Source organism: Astatotilapia calliptera, chromosome 2 (genome assembly GCF_900246225.1).
Source record: "Astatotilapia calliptera chromosome 2, fAstCal1.2, whole genome shotgun sequence".
Taxonomy (NCBI): domain Eukaryota; kingdom Metazoa; phylum Chordata; class Actinopteri; order Cichliformes; family Cichlidae; genus Astatotilapia; species Astatotilapia calliptera.
In genome coordinates this window covers 22,151,933-22,173,256 of record NC_039303.1, presented here as the reverse complement: position 1 = coordinate 22,173,256, position 21,324 = coordinate 22,151,933, and the positions used below count along the sequence as shown (strand labels likewise).

At 42.7% G+C, this 21,324-nt stretch overlaps 1 protein-coding gene across 1 annotated transcript; it reads left to right on the top strand.

Moving 5' to 3' along the window:
- The first annotated feature begins 1,231 nt into the window (after nucleotides 1–1,231).
- rps6kal (ribosomal protein S6 kinase a, like) lies at nucleotides 1,232–21,244 on the top strand. Its single transcript, XM_026188163.1, has 22 exons — nucleotides 1,232–1,479; nucleotides 4,328–4,387; nucleotides 4,491–4,607; nucleotides 4,694–4,775; nucleotides 4,886–4,966; nucleotides 7,400–7,479; nucleotides 8,230–8,336; nucleotides 11,085–11,122; nucleotides 11,836–11,978; nucleotides 12,098–12,168; nucleotides 12,298–12,386; nucleotides 12,555–12,619; nucleotides 13,067–13,169; nucleotides 13,338–13,462; nucleotides 14,293–14,415; nucleotides 15,156–15,245; nucleotides 15,330–15,488; nucleotides 15,567–15,728; nucleotides 15,816–15,892; nucleotides 16,001–16,118; nucleotides 16,374–16,514; nucleotides 20,970–21,244. Exons 1-22 carry the CDS (start codon nucleotides 1,453–1,455, stop codon nucleotides 21,093–21,095), a joined length of 2,184 nt encoding a protein of 727 aa, XP_026043948.1. The 5' UTR covers nucleotides 1,232–1,452; the 3' UTR covers nucleotides 21,096–21,244.
- Nucleotides 21,245–21,324: the final 80 nt, after the last annotated feature.

Here is a 21,324-nt window from a genome sequence, read left to right as displayed (position 1 = left end):
TTGTAACTGCAATGATCGCAGCTGCATACACACACACTGCTACTGGAGCGCCATCAGTATGAGTTCAGTTAATCAACTTCAGTGCATCCAGAATGCTGCAGTGAAAGTACTGATGGGGACTCCAAGCATACAGGCTTGAATAATCAGGCCCCATCTATCTTCATCTTATCTCACCCCAGTAGAGCACTTTGCTCTCAGGCTTTTGGCTTACTACTGGTTTCTAGGGTATTTAAAAGTAGAATGGGAGCTTCAGCTTTCAGGCCCATTTTCTGTGGACGTAACTCCCAGTTTGGAATCGGGACACAGACATCCTCTCTAATTTCAAGATTAGGCTTAAAACTTTATTTTTTTTGATTAAGCTTATAGTGATGGTTGAATCAGGTGACCTCAAACCATTCCTTAGTTACACTGCTGTAATAGTTGCAGGCTGCTCAGAGTTGGGTTGAGCCTGGTTCTGCCAGATATTTCTTCCTGTTAAAATGGAGATTTTCCTTACCACTGTCGCCAAGTGCTTCCTCAGGTTTGATTGTTAAAATACAGTTAGTCTTATTGCGAATACTGGTATTTATTAACAGATTGGCACGTAAGTTTTGACCTACTGTATCTTGACTTGTACAAGGAAGTATTAATGGCCAAATATGTACACGAATATATATTTAAATAATTAAGCTGTATTGTTTAGACTGAAGAAATGCGTGTGCCAAATCAAATAGACAAATCCACGCATGTAGTCGTTCACTACAGAAACACGGAGCATTTGTGGGTGGGAGAAAGCTGCAGAGAAAGCGGAGAGCGTTAAGCCTCTTATATGCACTTAAACCAGGGATGGAAAGGCTTATGAAACAGTGGTTTTAAAACGTACAGCTCGCACTGTTAAGATCGCTAACTTACAAATCGTTTGCGCTTTAATTTCATCATGCGTCAACAGCAAGAAAAAAGCAAAAAAAATAAAAAATAACTCCCTGCCTGCCACAGTCACGGTGACTAACTATTTCGGTCGCTAGCAAATAGTCCATCAACCGGATGTGTGCATGTCACACACAGCATCAGGTCCCCGCGCCACCACGTCCACTCTCCCTCCTCTCTATCTCGAGACCTGCTGCTTTGGTTTGGACGGGGGAAATCCTTAACTGAATTGCGTCATAAATACGTCAATAAAGTCCCATTCACTGACGATCAGGTACCACGGTAGCCGCCATATTCGCATCTATGGTAGGGTAGCGGTGCTTTCGGCAAGCGTGTGATCCAGTCATCAACATCGACTGTTCCCTGCGCCGACCCTCCAAACCTTTCCTCGGAGCGGCCCGCGGTTCCACAGCCTGCATCGGAGCATCGAGGCAGAAAAAAGCCGGACTTCCACAGAGGGTGGTTGGGGAGGAAAGACATGCAACGTGGAGCGGGGGTCTAGGTGGACTACGATGCCTTAGACTTGGAGAGGAATCCTGGTACAAGATGGAGGTAAACAGCGTTAGTAGTGAGGTGAGTTGACAAATGCGTGTTTTGCATGTTAATCTCGCCGCGTTGCTTCTGGTTTCGTGGTGTCCCGTTAAGTTATCTCGCCCCGCTCGTCTCGGCAGAGCTTAAATTCGCATCACGACCTGCAGCGCACCGTGATGCATGCTAACGCACTAGCTAATGCTAACAGCTGGTTAGATGTTTGTTTTTATTGCACTGCCCTGATTTTTTTTTTCTTATTAGTTTAACACTTACCCGTCCCGTCTTTCGCAACGGCTCATCATTCCGCACCGACACTGGTGTTTTTACCCAATGACAGGTGCCCGTCGCGCATCTTTTTCTTGTTATTTACACTTCTCAGGAGGAGTTTACCTCCTAGCTAGCTTAGCGCTTGTAGCATTAGCAGCAGCTAGCTTGATAGCTGACAGCTTGCAGGCTTGAAAACTTGGGAGCCAAGTTGTTATCCAACCTCTACTGTTTAAGTAATAAAAGGTTGCTAAAGTATTTTAGTCTGTGTGTGTAGTAGTTAGGCAGCGCATGAATCCAGCCACTGCAGTTTTTTGTTTGTTTTTTTTTGTTTAAAGTTTGTCATTAGCTGCGCTAAATCGGTCAGTCGTGTTTACTGCTGAAGGTTGGCTTGTCAGCAGTACTTGTGAATTAGTGATGCTGTTAATAACTTAATAACAAAAACGTCTGTGCGCAGCTTTATAAGTTATAATTTGACCAAAAAAGTGCACAACGCGTTTAACAATGGACTGACAGCGGCAATAAAGTGACGACGCTGTGACTGAAAATTGCGCAATATGGAGCTGTACTATTTATCACTGTTAGTACAAACCAGTGATACCTTTTTGCAATGACATCCAGAAACAGTCTTGTGATAGCTGTGGGAAGGATTCAATTTGCTTTTGCACGGGCTCGGTAATAAGGTTTTCCAGTTGCAGCAAAGCCAACTTGACATCCTAAACCTGATTTCTGGGATTCTTTGCGGTCCTTTCACATTTACACACTGAAAAAGTCCGTCTGGCAGACTTCTGTGACTTTCGTAAAGTCAACAGAAAGTTACTGAAACATCCCGGGGTTGTTTGAACTGACCCTTCCATTTTTATTGAGGTTTCTCTTGGAAACTTTTAAAGCTTTTTGTTAATCTTTCATATAATACCTTTTATAATAACTTAATCAGCTTCATGGCCCAAATATTACAATGCTTTTAATAACAATAATAATGGATTGCATTTTTATATAGCGCTTTTTCGGGACCCCTCAAAGTGCTTTACAATACCACTATTCATTCACTCTCACATTCACACACTGGTGGAGGCAAGCTACAGTTGTAGCCACAGCTGCCCTGGGGCAGACTGACAGAGGCGAGGCTGCCATGGCGCGCCATCGGCCCCTCTGGCCATCACCAGTAGGCGGTAGGTGAAATGTCTTGCCCAAGGACACAACGACCGAGACTGGGGCTCGAACCGGCAACCTTCCGATTACAAGACGAACACCCAACTCTTGAGCCATGATCGCCACTTTTAAAAAGTTTTACTGCAGACAAACACTTGAATTTGCTGTTTACTGTAATCTGCAGCTTTGAAGACTGTGAGATTACAGAAGTAAATATCAGCTGAGCTACCTAAACCAGAGCAGTGGTGATGCTGGCTGTTTAATCAACACTGTATCAGTTCTCACATAAAAGACTTCTTTTTTCTCAGGCCAAACCCTTGTATGCCAGTATAAGTGTATGCAAAATGATATTATGTAGGATTGTCAGACATCAGATGGCTGCAAAAGGCTGGCCTGGTTGCGCTGAGTGTAGGCTGCACTCCCATTACAAGCTGTGATGAGCCACAGCAAAGGTGGGAGTGAAAAAAATCTATGTGTGAATTATGACACAAGCTCTGCCCTGGCTTCGGCCAAGCTTGGATGTTACCCTTCACAGATGCACCGAGGCGTTTGCTTTCAGCTTTATTTTGCGTTGTTTCGGCCTTTGCGGTGTCTATCTTGTCAGATTTTTTTTTTTCTTTTAAATATGTTTTTCTTGCCAGTGTTGCTCTGCTGCAGCAGCAGTAGCAAGATATTGGAAAGTGGTTTTGCTGGCCTCCGTTGTGTGGATGTACACGAGTGTATGTTGGTGGCTCCACCCACTGAGTGGGTTTGCGTAGTGCTATGACTCATACCCCTCTTCAGAGGCTTGATGGAATTCAACACACACAAACACAGTGGACTGAATACATAATGCAGGCTGCGCTTCAGCCTGTAACTGAAATATTCAGACCTGGATAATGTTTTTGTGGTCAGTCGTTTGATTTGCAGATGCCGAGATATCTGACATTCCTCCTCTGACAATGTCATTTCAGCGTGCGTGGCTGTTACAGTAAACAAAGAGGGTGTGTGTGGGGGGGGGGGGCGCTTCTTAAACGTGGTCTGCGGTCATTTAAAGTATGCATTTACCAGCATCATCAGCTAGAAGCTCTAAAAGAAACAGGCCCTGTTATGTCTTGAATGCTGACTGTAGCTCCAGCAAATATCTGACTCTTGGAGCTTGTTTTTTGCTCTCACTGGGGATTAAGCTAGAATGCTAATAATGGGGGGGCTTTATAGGGACAGGATAAGGGCTGGACAGCTGGACGGGATTAAAGTATGGACTCCATACTGTTTGACAACACGCAGAGAACTACAGTTGGAAAAGGGACAGTGCCGTATTATTGCATGTGTGACTCATCGAATTCATCTGTTGAATCTTCCATCATACATGTGGGCGTGCAGCTGCTGCTGCAGTCATAGTCCTGCTCAGCTAAAAACAAGGATGAATAAGCTTTGTGAAAGTGCTTACTGCTGTTGACAACAACTCTGATCAGATTTGTTGCTTTGGCTGCAGGTCAATGGGCATCAGATCATGGATGAGCCCATGGAGGAGGGAGAGTCTTTCTCACACTGTGTAAGTAAGGCTGCGCTTTTAAGTCTTCATGTCTGTGTGCGTGAAGCGGTGACCTAACCCCACCGCCTCGTGTTTCTGTCTCATTCTGCTAATGTTTGTGTAGGATGATGGGACATATAAGGAGATTCCTATCACCCACCATGTAAAAGAGGGCTGCGAGAAAGCCGATCCGTCTCAGTTCGAACTGCTAAAAGTCCTCGGCCAGGGCTCTTTCGGCAAGGTGAGGGAACTCTGGAGATGAGTCGAGTGGTTTGTTTGTGCCGGCGCTTATATCTGTCTAAAATCCTCTCATTCGCCTTCTGTCAGGTGTTTCTTGTCAGGAAGATCCTGGGTCCAGATGCTGGTCAGTTATATGCAATGAAAGTTCTAAAAAAGGCATCTTTGAAAGGTAATGCCACTGTTGTTTTTGGCCATCTCTGCATAAAACAGCACCAGTATTGTCTGTCCAAAGTGCTGGATTTCTTTCTGAATGGCTCCATCTGTCTCCTTTGTCTCCAGTCAGGGACAGAGTTCGCACTAAGATGGAAAGAGACATTTTAGTGGAAGTCAATCATCCCTTCATAGTGAAATTGCACTACGGTAAGACAAACACTGTTTGTTTGTTTGTTTGTTTGTTTATTTTTAATACACATAGCATGGCTATTACACAGTTTTGAACATTTAGATGCACTCATGGACTAAAACGTCATGGAAACATCAGGATTTCATTTATTTCTTTTTCTGGGACGGAAACTTTTACATCAAGTAAAATTAAAAATTTAAAAATAAGTGAAATGTACTGCACACATTTTAAATCTTTTTTTTTTAAAAACACAATGGGGTCCAGAATTTTACATAAACAAGCTTTTGGCGTAATTCTGGTAATCATTCATTTGTTTTTGGCCGAATTGGTAGAGTTCAATAAAGTTTGTTGTCCTGGCATGGAACTGGCTTTAAAGCCGAGTCAACAGATTTCAGTAGTGTTGAGGCTTTAGAGAAGCTTAATATTAGGCAATTTATCTGTTCCCCAACCAGCTTTCCTCTCTTTAAGGGCGTCACTGTCCTGTTGGAAATATAGTTGTTTTTAAGTTTCAAGAGTCTAGCTAATAGCTTGAGGTTGTGCTGAAGTTCTGCAGCCTGTCAGTGTGTGGTGATGTGAAACATGATTGGTGGTAGACTGACACTGGTGTTCCAGTAGGGGTGGGGGAAATGATCAGTGTGTCATAGTATCAGAGTGTTTTATGTGGTGATAATGTATCAATAGAGAAACACCAAATATGTGCATTTTATGAAGTGTATAAAATGTTCTGGCTCATCTCATGCACCACCATCCACCACAGCAGTAAAAATGGGAAAAGAACCTCTTTGCAAAAAATCAGTGTCAGTCTGATGATTTTCTTTCATATTCTCTGACCGACTGCAACTGCAACTTATTGTGACTATTATGGTTGCTTCGAGCTTGAGGCTGTCGCACATTCACGACCACTTTTGATCGCAACGTGATTGCGCAGGCTGGTCAATTAGCGGCAACCCTGCAGAACGGTGGTATTCCTGAAGAACAGGAAGTTTGCTGAGTGCAGTGGTAATAGTTAAATATGCATTTCGTCCAAATGTGAATTTCTTTCTATGTAGCAAGCAACAGACTTTCAATGATTGATCACAGTTAAAAAGATTGCTTGCAATAGCCAACTTGACCCCATTCAATTGATGGCAGGCTAACTCCCATCTTATGGCAACATTTATGGCAGGTTTTAGTGACAGTGCTGGTGTGTTTGGCTCATTTTACAGCAAGAAAAACTTGACGTGAGATGACTTTGTCTTATTGGATTAAACAGGCACTGTTAAAGTTAATCTTTGAGGACATAATTTGCAGTTGGAAAAGGTGATAAATTACAATATATGTTGCAATACTCTGCACATTGCAAAATGTTAGAAATGGCAGTAATATTGTATTCATGGGGTGTCTACTCATTCCCACTTCTGCCTTCTAGCCGCTTCTACTTCAATGCAGACCTGTGCTTTGGTGATTTCTGGATAATTTCTCCAACTTTGTGTCAGCCGAGCCGAATGTTGTTGTCGTTTTTAACGTGTAAACGTCGGACAATTTCAGAAAAAACGGTCAGGACATTTTCTACAGTTGCCCTTTCTCCTTAGCACAAAGAATGAAAGGTTCTACTTCAGGTGCTTTTAACACAACTGGAACTACTCAGTGTTGTTTATACGAGGGTGCTGCCTTGATAGAGCACGCTGAAAGCGGTAAACATGACGCCCACTCAGTAGGTGAACGCACCTGACAGATAGCTGCGCTGCTCACACATCTGCATAATTTGACATCGCAGACTTTATAGTAGGGAGCTATCAGGTTAAAGACCGGCTAATGTTCAGTCTGACTGCATTTGTGTTCCCCCGTGCACGTCTGTTGGGTGATGTCTGGAGGAGTTCAGGGCTGTAGTGCACGCATCAAAGCTTTTGAGTCCTTTTCAGACTCTGACAAAGTGGCTGCACTTCATTTAAACTGATAATCTTAGACTATAAAAGTCTTTAGAAATAGCTTCAAGAGATGTCCCCGACTTGTGCAAAATCGTCTTTCTCAGACGTGCTCTGAGCTCCTTGGACTTGCTGGTGAGTCTAGTCATTCACCAGCATTTGGAACTTGCAGCAGCGCTGAATTAATACGCGGATGTAAAGTTTTGAGCCTCTACATGGGATCAGAACCATGTGTTCATTTCAGGGTTTTTTTGCTTTCTGCTCCAGAAAAAAACAGTTTGCAGAACTGATTGAAATCAGATGTTGCTGTAACGTCTCATGTGCGTGTAACTGTATGATCATACAGAATGAATTCAGGGTGGGTTTAACATGGCGTAAGCTGTTTATCCGCATCGTGTTTCAGTCAGAAATGCCTTTAACCTCATTTAACAAAATATTTTTGAATGCTTTAGTTATTTAACAGGATTTGACATTTCATCTCAACATCTCTGTTAAATCACAATACTGTTGGCTTGTGGATAAATTGTCAGTTTCCTGTCTCCGCAGCCTTTCAGACAGAAGGGAAACTGTATTTAATACTGGACTTTCTCAGGGGAGGGGATGTATTCACTCGCTTATCCAAAGAGGTAAGCTGGCATTCTGTTGTCTTACATGTTGTTGTGCCTTCAAGCTTATTTTTGTCTTTATTCTGTTTATTTTGTACTTCGGTTTAAAAAAAAAAAAAAAATCTGAGATGTTCTTAAAAATAAAAATCCTGTTAGTGCCCATGTTTGTGAAACTCAGAGCTACAGATGCCAAAATGTTAATTTATAAACCCTAAGGAAATGTAAATATGACGGCAACTAATGGAGCAGGTGCAATTTTAGTATGCAAGAGTATTTTATTTATTTTAAAAGCGCATAAATGTGCCAAGTCATTTGTCTCTGATATCTTCTGTTTGTTTTTTATTCAAATTCCGACTTGAATTCCTCATGAAAAGGCAAGTGCTTTTCCTCGGAATCTTTATTCCCCCTTTTTCATCATCAGCTGCTTGTCAGTCAGATTCCCGGCTCAGCTTTTCTCAGATGCTTTCAGGGCACTCAGACAATGTGTGATTGTTCTCTGGATAGACCTATTGTTGAAAGCATGTCTCAGAACCAAAGCGATAGCTGCCAGCGGCGTCAGATCAACAGCTTGCCGAATCCTGAAACGTATTTGAAATGTTGATGTTGTTGTGACAATAACGATAATACTCTTTTTCTCTGTTTTGGTAACTGAAGCTTAATATTCAAGTTTGGTTTTGTTTTTTTGTTTGTTTTGTTTTTTTTTTTGTTTCCTTTGCTGCTGCTGAATTTCTCTTCAGAGTTCAAAGAGTAAATTTGTCCAGTTCTTATCAGGTTATGTTTACAGAGGAAGATGTGAAATTCTACCTTGCAGAGCTGGCCCTGGCCCTCGACCATCTGCACAACCTGGGCATAGTTTACAGAGATCTCAAGCCAGAGAAGTAAGAATCACAGACCTCATCTTCCCCTTTCAGCCTGTCGTAGCAAAGCCCTGCGCAATGGCACAGAACGGAGTACAGAAGGGAACTGCAAAAGCCGATTGCTTTTGGTTTCATTACAAACATTTTCAAGTACAAAACCACTTTGATCTTTCACCTATATTGCTGCAAACTATATTGTGTGTGTGTGTGTGTGTGTGTGTGTGTGTGTGTGTGTGTGTGTGTGTGTTGTTAGCAGCTAATACAATTAACATATAGTCTGAATTAAAACAATAGCTGTAAAAACAATAGACCTATTGATTACACAGCCACGTAAAATAAAATGTGACTAATCAATATATGTATGCATAAATTCAAATAGTTAAAGTTTTTTTTTTTTATTAAATCTGACTTAAAAAAAAAGATAAAGATCTCTGCTCAGTTTGAGTCTGCGTTAGTTTCCCCACGGTGTGCGGCCCTCATACACACGGAGTGGAGCAGAGTAAAGCTGACAACATGCCAGGTCACTGTAAATGCAAGGCAGCGTTTGACGCTTGTTGGGAGGCTAACATAGCAGTTGGAATGGAGAAAGAAGCTGTCTGAGGCTCTCTTATTGTCGGCTCACTCAGCCAAAACGAGTCGCAAAAAAAAGTCAGAAACTGCTGAACGACTGCGAAACAAACAACTTATTGGTGAGAGAGGGTGAGGTACCTCCAGACAGCACCTGCCTTTGCTGTCTTGCACTTTAAAAAAAGAAAAACCATAATTATCAGTATTGGATCACAGTTCCTTACAAATACAAAATTGCTCCATCTCTAATATGATTTCATTTCTGTAAATGAAAATTTAACATACAGTGGGGCAAAAAAGTATTTAGTCAGCCACCGATTGTGCAAGTTCCCCCACCTAAAATGATGACAGAGGTCAGTAATTTGCACCAGAGGTACACTTCAACTGTGAGAGACAGAATGTGAAAAAAAAAATCCATGAATCCACATGGTAGGATTTGTAAAGAATTTATTCGTAAATCAGGGTGGAAAATAAGTATTTGGTCAATAACAAAAATACAACTCAATATTTTGTAACATAACCTTTGTTGGCAATAACAGAGGTCAAACGTTTACTATAGGTCTTTACCAGGTTTGCACACACAGTAGCTGGTATTTTGGCCCATTCCTCCATGCAGATCTTCTCGAGAGCAGTGATGTTTTGGGGCTGTCGCCGAGCAACACGGACTTTCAACTCCCGCCACAGATTTTCTATGGGGTTGAGGTCTGGAGACTGGCTAGGCCACTCCAGGACTTTCAAATGCTTCTTACGGAGCCACTCCTTTGTTGCCTGGGCAGTGTGTTTTGGATCATTGTCATGTTGGAAGACCCAGCCTCGTTTCATCTTCAAAGTTCTCACTGATGGAAGGAGGTTTTGGCTCAAAATCTCACGATACATGGCCCCATTCATTCTGTCCTTAACACGGATCAGTCGTCCTGTCCCCTTGGCAGAAAAACAGCCCCATAGCATGATGTTTCCACCCCCATGCTTCACAGTAGGTATGGTGTTCTTGGGATGCAACTCAGTATTCTTCTTCCTCCAAACATGACGAGTTGAGTTTATACCAAAAGGTTCTACTTTGGTTTCATCTGACCACATGACAATCTCCCAATCCTCTGCTATATCATCCATGTGCTCTCTGGCAAACTTCAGACGGGCCTGGACATGCACTGGCTTCAGCAGCGGAACACGTCTGGCACTGCGGGATTTGATTCCCTGCCGTTGTAGTGTGTTACTGATGGTGACCTTTGTTACTTTGGTCCCAGCTCTCTGCAGGTCATTCACCAGGTCCCCCCGTGTGGTTCTGGGATCTTTGCTCACCATTCTCATGATCATTTTGACCCCACGGGATGAGATCTTGCGTGGAGCCCCAGATCGAGGGAGATTATCAGTGGTCTTGTATGTCTTCCATTTTCTGATGATTGCTCCCACAGTTGATTTTTTTCACACCAAGCTGCTTGCCTATTGTAGATTCACTCTTCCCAGTCTGGTGCAGGTCTACAATACTTTTCCTGGTGTCCTTCGAAAGCTCTTTGGTCTTGGCCATGGCGGCGTTTGGAGTCTGACTGTTTGAGGCTGTGGACAAGTGTCTTTTATACAGATGATGAGTTCAAACAGGTGCCATTCATACAGGTAACGAGTGGGGGACAGAAAAGCTTCTTACAGAAGACGTTACAGGTCTGTGAGAGCCAGAGATTTTCCTTGTTTGAGGTGACCAAATACTTATTTTCCACCCTGATTTACGAATAAATTCTTTACAAATCCTACCATGTGAATTCATGGATTTTTTTTTTTTTCACATTCTGTCTCTCACAGTTGAAGTGTACCTCTGGTGCAAATTACTGACCTCTGTCATCATTTTAGGTGGGGGAACTTGCACAATCGGTGGCTGACTAAATACTTTTTTGCCCCACTGTAAATACATACCATAAATCTAGGAAAATTTCTCCATATCACAAGGCGGATTTGATCAAACATTCATTTTTCAAGAAAATCAGTTGAAGGGTTATTTTTGTTTTCTAACTTACCTGCTGTATGAAAAGAAATTTTGGTTTAGTTTTTCCGGCTTTTGCTCCGTTTTTCATAAAATGTCTGCAGCGTACGGATTGAACGTTTTATACAAACCTCTCAGAACTCACTCGCTTTAGTCGTGCTTTATGCAGAAATCACAAAACATGAGATGCTTTGATGCTCACCTCTGTGAAATCTCTTCTTGTCTTTCAGCATCTTACTTGATGAAGCTGGACACATAAAGTTAACAGGTATGAGCTACCTTACTTTTTTTTGACTATGAAAAATCAGGAAAGAGTCTAATGTAGTTAACCTGTTAAATATGACCATGCTTAAAGTGATAGATGTGCCACTACTGTTGAGTATTGAGTCCTACTAGTTTTGTTGTTTGTCAAATATCTTACGCGTGTGCTCCTCACACACGACGGAGTTTCACTGCCAGAGACGCCCGATGTTGCTGTCAGAAATCAAACTAACAGTCGGAAATGTCCTCCTGCTTTCTCTCATTTGATGATGATGGATCAGTGTAGCCGTGTTTCACTTCTGCTTATTATGAGTTTCGTAATAATGATATTGATTAGATGCATCAACAAAACATTAAAAATTTTAAGATCAGTTTTTAATGCAAAGGTAAAATTATGCCTTAAACAAAAGCAAATCTGTGATCACTGAAATGAGTTAACTGTTTCTATTTATTTCCTGTTTGTTGTGGTTGCTGTTGCTGTTTTCTAACTGTTTGATTTATATTTGTGTTGCTATACTGCATCTTAAAAGCCTAACCAGGAAAAGATCTGCAAGTTAGCTTGGTTAGAAGTCGTACGTGTATTGCATTGGTTACGTTTTTATTTAAATGCAGCAACGTTAATATGCATGGTCTGTGTTTTGTATAAATAAGTAAAATCCAAATGCAAACATTTGCAGTAAATCTGTAACTTCTTGCCTAAAACTTTACTATGTTACACAGACTTTGGTTTGAGTAAAGAGTCGGTAGATGCTGATAAGAAGGCATATTCCTTCTGTGGTACGGTGGAGTATATGGCCCCTGAGGTGGTCAACAGGAGAGGACACACGCAGAGTGCAGACTGGTGGTCTCTGGGAGTACTTATGGTACGCAACCTCACACAAACCTGATTTAAATAGGAAGAAAAGACATGGGACATATGTATTCATAGGAATTTTATACATTAAAGTAAAAGGAAAAAACCTGACCTATGGTGTGTTTGCAGTTTGAAATGCTCACAGGGACGTTACCATTCCAAGGGAAAGACCGCAATGAGACTATGAACATGATTCTCAAGTGAGTCATTATGAATGACATCATTAAGGCATGTCAGACAAGTTTTGATATGTAGATGATAACAGTGGACCCCCCCCCCCCCCCCCCCACCCATGTTCATCTGTCACTCTGTTGTCTCTCTCCCTGCAGAGCTAAGTTGGGAATGCCCCAGTTCCTTAGTTTGGAAGCCCAGAGTTTGCTGAGAATGCTGTTTAAACGTAACCCTGCTAACAGGCTAGGTAAGGAAACGTGATCGTCAAGTCACGCTGTTCACTAAGCCTAAGGTTGGTTAACATTTTGGCATCCGCTTCTACCTCGAAATCGGCCAAGAGGTTAATAATGTGCGGATGAGTCGATGAAAAGCAATAACGCTGGGTTAACTGAACCAGAGCCATCTGTGTCTTTAGGGGCCGGGCCCGACGGCGTGGAAGAGATCAAACGCCATGCATTCTTTTCCACCATCGACTGGAATGTGAGTGCACACACCAACACGCACTTCTCACACTCTTTTTCTTTTTTCCTCCTCTCTCCCACACACCCACACGCATAAACACACACACACACACACACAACTCCCCAGCTTCTGCTGAGGATTCACACCTAACAAATGCTTGGCGTGGTGACTACTGGCCATCAGTCTTGGCCACGGGATCTGTGTTTGTGTGTGTGTGCGCGTATGTGTGTGTGCATGAGTCTGGGCAGAGGTCCAATTCTCACTGTGTGTGCACTAATAGCCCTGCATGAGCGTTTAAGAGCCGGCAGGATGCTATTGGCCGGACCAAGCGGTGGTGGGATTTCAGGGGGTTAATCTGGGAGGGGGTCTTGGCCTCTCCTGCACATATGTTCACACGCTCCAGACGGCCTGTGATAGTTTGATTCCTCACACGTTTACGTGTCTCCTGCATTTTTGTACCTGCAGAAACTGTACAGGAGAGAGCTCCAGCCCCCGTTCAAGCCCGCAGCAGGTAAACCAGATGACACGTTCTGCTTTGACCCAGAGTTCACCGCTAAAACGCCGAAAGGTACACCTACACACACACACACACACAAGCACGCACGCACGTTCTGCTCACATGTTTTTAAGCTTACAAGCAACAGCTAGTCCTGCAGCCATGGAAACAGCAACTGCAAAATGTTAGTGGGTGTTTATGTTAGTCTGTTTATATTCTGAATTATCTTGGTTTATTTAGACTCCCCAGGTATCCCGCCCAGTGCTAATGCACACCAGCTCTTCAAAGGCTTCAGTTTTGTTGCGCCGACCCCCATGGATGAGAACAAGGGCTCCCCGCTGCTCAGCATCCTCCCCATAGTTCAGGTGAAGATGCATTATCGTAACCTTGTATTCGCTCACTCTTTACACGAGGTACTTAATGGTACTTGAAGTATTGTCTTGCATGCACGAAGCTCACACAGACTTTTTTTTTTCTCTTTTCATGAAGCAGCGTTCATGAGAAACTATTGTAATCTCTAGAAATTCAGCAGTTTCTCCTCCTGTTTTGGAGCCATGCATAAATTTCATGATGCAGTTGCAGCTCTGTGCAGAACACAGTAAGACAGATCGGTCACTGAAACATTGTAACTAATACCTGAGTGCTGCTGACACGGTTTCTTTCTGTTGCCTGCTGATTGTAATTACAGTGGAATAGTTTGGATTGGTGGCAGAGGTCTAGGATCCAAATTAAATGATCTTGTAATGACTGTTCTGCTGCTGACCGACACAAACAAACAGGCACATTACAAAGTTGATGGCAGGTTTGCTGCGGAGCACCTGTGTAAATGTGCAGCAATAGTTTCACTCTGGACAGTTTGGTGCAGATGTCCACCTGAACTTTAGGTTGACCTGCTAAACATTTGGTGGTTAAAGGTCAAACTATTAGATAAAATGATGAAGTACTCAGTCTTTTTATTTTTTTTCTTCTCCAAAGGTCAACTTCACTGACATTATGTTCTTTGTTGTGGGACTCAAATTACCAGGATGCTCTAACATTTGATACACGTTGTTGACTTGCATAGACAAGCTGAAGTGTTACTTGCATCCTTCAGCGTCGCTCGTGAAGGACACGAGGTGATGCTGTGCTGGAACTTTTTTTTTTTTGTAATGTCACAGGACACTGTATAAATGTTAATGATTCCTGCCCTTTCCAGCTGCACGGAGGCTCAGCCAAGTTCTCCGACATGTACGAGCTGCAGGAGGACATCGGGGTCGGCTCCTACTCTATTTGTAAACGCTGTGTACACCGAGTCTCTGCCATGGACTATGCTGTGAAGGTAACCGGCTGTTTCCTTGTGACCTCTGAACATGTTAAAGAATCTATACCAGAGGACAGAAGTGTTTTGTTTTTTTTAGATGGCTTGTTTTCTCATAACTGCATCTCGATCATGTTGGGAAATTTCATTATGTTTATGTAAATTACATTTACATTACAGCACAAATGTGCACTCGGAGTCAGGCGTGAGCTGTTTAGAATTTGGGTTCTTTCAAAATCACTGCATCTTCACTGCCAGTCCTCAAGAACTGACACTGATTATAGCAAAAGTTCATAAAAATGTCTAAAAGTAGAAGTTCTTTAAAAACATATGTGAATGTCAGACGCTTGAATTGGTGACACAAATCTGTGGAGCCTGCTTTATTCCTCCAAAGCCTTTCCTGTGTGCGTTCTCATGCTTGGACAGGCATGGATGTAAACTGCAGCTTCTTTAGTTTGCAGTGTCCTGCAGCTGCAGGTTAATAGATCGCTAAGTGGCACGACTGGTTCGTTTTATTACACATGCTTTGCACCTCTTGGTAGAGCCAATGAAAGTACAGTTGATGTGTGTAGAATAAGAGTTTGTGGACATCAGCGTCTTTAACTATCGATACATTTAAAACAGAGCGACTCAAATGGAATTTGGTTATTCATAAAGCACCAGCAGATGGCAGCACAGCTTCAGTTTGCTTTTAGTGTCTCAAGTCTCTGATAGAAGTTAGAGTTGTTTGATCACTAATACTGTGTTTGTGTTTCACTCAGATTATAGACAAAAGTAAGAGGGACCCCTCTGAAGAGATCGAAATCCTGATGCGATATGGACAGCACCCCAACATCATCACTCTGAAAGACGTCAGTGACATTTATGTGTGAGCTTTCCGACACAGTCGGCTTTTGGCGGGTATATTCTGACGGGTTGTGTTGTCTCTGTGTCAGGTGTATGACGAGGGCAGGTATGTATACCTGGTGACGGAGCTGATGAAGGGAGGGGAGCTGCTGGATCGAATCCTCAGGCAGAAGTTTTTCTCCGAGAGAGAAGCAAGTGCTGTTCTTTACACCATTACAAAGACTGTTGACTACCTCCACTGCCAAGGGGTGAGGAAACGCTTACACGCGCGTGCACAGCAGAGTTAATTTGGACACGTTTTCTGAATATCTTCTCCTTCTCCTCAGGTAGTACACCGAGACCTGAAGCCCAGCAACATCCTGTACATGGACGACTCGGGGAATCCCGACTCCATCAGGATCTGTGATTTTGGATTCGCTAAACAGCTCCGGGGAGGCAACGGCCTCCTTCTAACCCCCTGTTACACCGCCAACTTTGTGGCACCAGAGGTGAGCAGGAAGCAAGGCAAAAAAAGAGAATCCATGATCTGCTTTGTTTCTGAGTCTGATGGCTTGTGTTGTTCTTTGTTTCCGTAGGTACTAATGCGACAAGGTTATGATGCAGCCTGTGATATATGGAGCCTTGGAGTCTTGCTGTATACCATGTTAGCAGGGTAAGACTGCACACAGAACTCTCAGGAGTCGTTTGGATGATTAATAGCAAACTGCATGTGATGCGATTATGCATTTCATAATCTGCGCTTTGTTTTCATCGCTGTCAGGTACACGCCGTTCGCTAATGGGCCAAACGACACACCGGAAGAGATTCTTCTCCGGATAGGATCTGGGAAGTTCTCTTTGACGGGTGGCAACTGGGATACTGTGTCAGACAGCTCGAAGGTACACACTGACACATTGTTCTAAATCCTTTTGTTCAGGCTTCCTTTTAAGCAGCTGTGATGTTTCCTTTTGTAAACCTAGCGTTGTAAAGTTTAATGAAGACGACCCGCTTTTCCCATGTACTTAAAAGTTTGATACAAATTATGCCGTTGACTTAAAATTGGCCAGAATTAAACCTTTATACCCGTATGAATTCATAGTGGCTTTTTAAAATGTGCCCTTTAATCTTTAGAAATCTGTATTTGTGTATTCCAGGACTTGCTGTCCCATATGCTCCATGTGGACCCTCACCAGCGATACACAGCAGAGCAGGTTCTAAAGCATTCCTGGATCACGTGCAGAGATACGCTACCGCACTTCCAGCTCACACGCCATGATGCACCGCACCTCGTCAAGGTGAGTAGATCCAACCGTATCCCGCTAACAAAGACCTCAATTTACAGGAACAATTATTATTATCTACTACAGTTAAATGATTAGTAACACCTCAACATGTGTGCTGGACTTAAGACCTGTAAGAGTTTTCTCATTTACGTCAGAAGATTTGTGCCCTGTGTGCACAGATGGACAGTGATAACGTTGTATTTAGAAGGAAGTTGTTGTTTTTTTTTAATTTTTATTTATGGAGCGATGTGCGGTGGAAACGAGCAGATTTGTGAGCAGATGAGGAGGCTGAGGAAGAGTAAACGGTTTAGTGGAGGCTATTTGTGGAGCCACTGCTGGTACTTGTGTACGGAGGCGCGTGTGGGCGCAAAGTTGGAGCTAAAAGTGTTCAGATCGTGATGTCGGTGGCTTCAGTGAAACAGATTTCCTCCAAAACGTCAGGATTTTGAGGACTTTTTTATTTATTTTTTGTCCACTGCTGCCAAATGAAAGGGCCAGTTTGGGGACGTAATTCTTCAGCAGATGCTTTAAAACAAACCACAGACTGAGCAGATCCTGTATACTGCCGAAGGTTGTTTCAAAGTTTAGGCGTCACAAATTGAAAAGCACAGTAATGCCTGTATTTAAGACTGGAGCCAGAAATGGGTCTAAGGCAAATGAGTGGAGAGGTCAATCATTTCTGCCCTCACTCTGCTGGAATACGGACACCCTAATGTGGCTGGACACACGGGGGCCAGGTCAGGTTGTCTGGGTATCATTTGTGCTAAGCACTCGACCCAGCTGAGCTGACCTCTCTTAATCTCAGAGAGCAGCAGCTGTATAAAAGGCCAGAGTCATGCACAGGATTTTGCTTCTGACTTTTTACACTTCCTGATCCGGTGATAATGTCGCCATTAAAGGAAGGACCAGATTAACAGCAGGTTTCAGTCCTAAAAATCCAAGAATTCTTTGTTAATCCTTGTGTCTCCAGACTGCTCAGTTAACATTAGGTAGCCTGGACTAGAGCAGGGCGATATGACCAAAAATATTTATCACCATATACATTTGAAAATTTGCGATAACGATATAACTGACGATATAATTGACACTAGACAAAATACTTTACAACTCCACAACTTTATTAGTGAAAAAAAACATCAATGTATTTTCGCTTAAACAAGCAGCTGTTTTTTATGTGCATTAAAGTTATCTAAAAATTTAACAGTGCAAATGCAAATTTCTTGCTGACAGTTTAACCAAAAGGCATTTCCAGTGGGAATTGGCCGACATATCCTCAGCATAACCACGTATAATATCCACAAAACTTAGAAAGAGGTTATACACATACAATACGGTAACATTATGTTGAAGCACAGTACGTATCACTCTGTGAGGCTCCTCCCTATGATAGCCGTAATGCTCCGACAATCCATCAAGCGGTGCGGGTTCGTAGCTTAGCAAAGTCGTACTAAAACATTCGACAGATTTTCGAGCGCCGTGTACCACATAAAATCGTTTCAAGGTCAGTAAACAACCAGAATTCATACATAAGGCACACGGGATTATAAGGGGTACTGTCGATTTTCAGAAAAATCAAAGGATTGATTTTAAGTGTGCCGTATTTTCCAAAAAACACGGTAATAACGACGGCCCGCTAGCATGCTCTACCAAAAATAGTGCTTTGTTGTGTATCTGACGGATGAAAGCCAAACCAGTTCCACATCACTGAAGTTGCAGCATTTTTACAAACCAGTTCTGGTTCATTCGTTTTATTCAACGATCCGCTTTCGCTCTTCTCATTCTCCGTCGCAGGCACGCTTTTTCCTACATGTGTGTATGAAAACAAAGGCACTGCGCATGCGCGTTTTACCCAAATTCTATTGCGATATTTCATTTTCTTATCGTTGCCCAACATTATACCGGTATTACCGTGAACGGTATGATATGGCCCAGCCCTAGCCTGGACTGCACCGTAACCTCTGCTGGTCATGTCAGAATTCTGCCTAATGTCTACTTTCAATAATTAACTGTATCCACACAGAAAAGCTCATTAAACTGTAAACCGCAGAAACATTAGATGCCTAATCAAGGACTCTTAGACTGTGTGGCAGAGTAGCTGCTTGTCATGTTTTTATTTTTCTTACTGGGGGGGGAAGGGAAAACAATTCGATGTGGATCACAGAGGATTACTAAAAGAGGAGGAAGTTACCCAAAGACATTTTCAAATCACCTTTCAGCCTTGGTTGTCAGTATATTGGCCCCTACCTGTCACTCAAATGTATCATATCCATTATAACAGCGGTCTCCGTCCTCTTTTGCGCCTCGGATCGGTTTAATGTCAGACAGTATTTTCACGGACCGGCCTTTAAGGTGTCTCTGATAAATACAACAAAATAAAATGATATGACCGAGACAAAAACTGTGGTATTTTGTAAATATAATAATAAATGTGAATTCACTGTGTAATTGTAACTTTATTAGCAGCGTCCTCCTGAAATGCGTCAACAACGTTGAGAGTAACATCTTCCTCTCTGCCCCTTAGTGCTCTGGTCGCTATGGTAATGCGTAAATATTTGTTTCAAAATAAGACTCACAACTACAACACTGGGAAAGACCCAGGGAAACGGAGTTAACGATAAAAACCTTGAAAACCACAAATTTTACACCCGAGCCTCAACTCTCACGGTCCAGTACCAAACGACTCACGGACCGGTGAGCCATTAAACAAAAAATAGTTTAGATATTTTAATTTTTACTGTAAAGTTAGATTTTCAAACTTTTTGGGAGTCTTAAACAGCCATTTGAGGAACTGCGGTTGGTTGGACAAAACATGTGACCATCTCATTTACCAAATCTGGGAAAATGTGATCGACACAGATGGGAAAATATGACAATTTACAGTGGCTTGCAAAAGTATTCGGCCCCCTTGAAGTTTTCCACATTTTGTCACATTACAGCCACAAACATGAATCAATTTTTATTGGAATCCCACGTGAAAGACCAACACAGGAAAATCATACATGATTCCAAACATTTTTCACAAATAAATAACTGCAAAGTGGGGTGTGCGTAATTATTCAGCCCCCTGAGTCAATACTTTGTAGAACCACCTTTTGCTGCAATTACAGCTGCCAGTCTTTTAGGGTTTGTCTCTACCAGCTTTGCACATCTACAGACTGAAATGCTTGCCCATTCTTCTTTGCAAAACAGCTCCAGCTCAGATTAGATGGACAGCGTTTGTGAACAGCAGTTTTCAGATCTTGCCACAGATTCTCGATTGGATTTAGACACCAGACAGGTCAGGGATAAAGTTATTGAGAAATTTAAAGCAGGCTTAGGCTACAAAAAGATTTCCCAAGCCTTGAACATCCCACAGAGCACTGTTCAAGCGATCATTCAGAAATGGAAGGAGTATGGCACAACTGTAAACCTACCAAGACAAGGCCGTCCACCTAAACTCACAGGCCGAACAATGAGCGCGCTGATCAGAAATGCAGCCAAGAGGCCCATGGTGACTGTGGATGAGCTGCAGAGATCTACAGCTCAGGTGGGGGAATATGTCCATTTTTGGCCAAAATGCAAAACACTATGTGTGGCGGAAAACTAACACTACACATCACTCTGAACACACCATCCCCACTGTCAAATATGGTGGTGGCAGCATCAGTCTCTGGGGGTGCTTCTCTTCAGCAGGGACAGGGAAGCTGGTCAGAGTTGATGGGAAGATGGATGGAGCCAAATACAGGGCAATCTTGGAAGAAAACCTCTTGGAGTCTGCAAAAGACTTGAGACTGGGGCGGAGGTTTACCTTCCAGCAGGACAACGACCCTAAACATAAAGCCAGGGCAACAATGGAATGGTTTAAAACAAAACATATCCATGTGTTAGAACGGCCCAGTCAAAGTCCAGATCTAAATCCAATCGAGAATCTGTGGCAAGATCTGAAAACTGCTGTTCACAAACGCTGTCCATCTAATCTGACTGAGCTGGAGCTGTTTTGCAAAGAAGAATGGGCAAGAATGTCAGTCTCTAGATGTGCAAAGCTGGTAGAGAGACAGACCCTAAAAGACTGGCAGCTGGAATTGCAGCAAAAGGTGGTTCTACAAAGTATTGACTCAGGGGGCTGAATAATTACGCACACCCCACTTTGCAATTATTTATTTGTGAAAAATGTTTGGAATCATGTATGATTTTCATTCCACTTCTCACGTGTACACAACTTTGTGTTGGTCTTTCACGTGGAATTCCAATAAAATTGATTCATGTTTGTGGCTGTAATGTGACAAAATGTGGAAAAGGTCAAGGGGGCCGAATACTTTTGCAAGCCACACTGTAACTTTAACAATATTTTGTCAGCTTCTGTTACATTATTGAAACTATATTATCTTTTTCCCAGCCAGTAAGAAACAATTTAATTATATATTTATACAGTAGCAGTGGTGGTGAGGCCAGCTGAAACATTAAAGCCACGTGTCTTTGTTTCATCAGGGAGCGATGGCTGCCACCTATTCAGCTCTGAGCCAGAAGACGAGTCAGCCAGTGTTGGAGCCTGTGGCGGCATCCAGTTTAGCCCAGAGACGCAGCATGAAGAAACTCACCTCAACGGACATGTAGACCCATGTTTCTCACCCACCAGTTTTGATCTCACTCTGTCAGACTCATACGCAAACAAGAAAAAGCAAAAAGTACGCGCACACCCACAGCCCCAAGTCTTGGCCAGTCAGAACTACTGTCTCCCAGGTTTTCTTTTTAAAAAAAAAAAATCTATTTATTTGAAACACCGGAACATCTGCAATCACACACACACACACACACACACAGGACGAGGTTGCGTTGCAGAAGG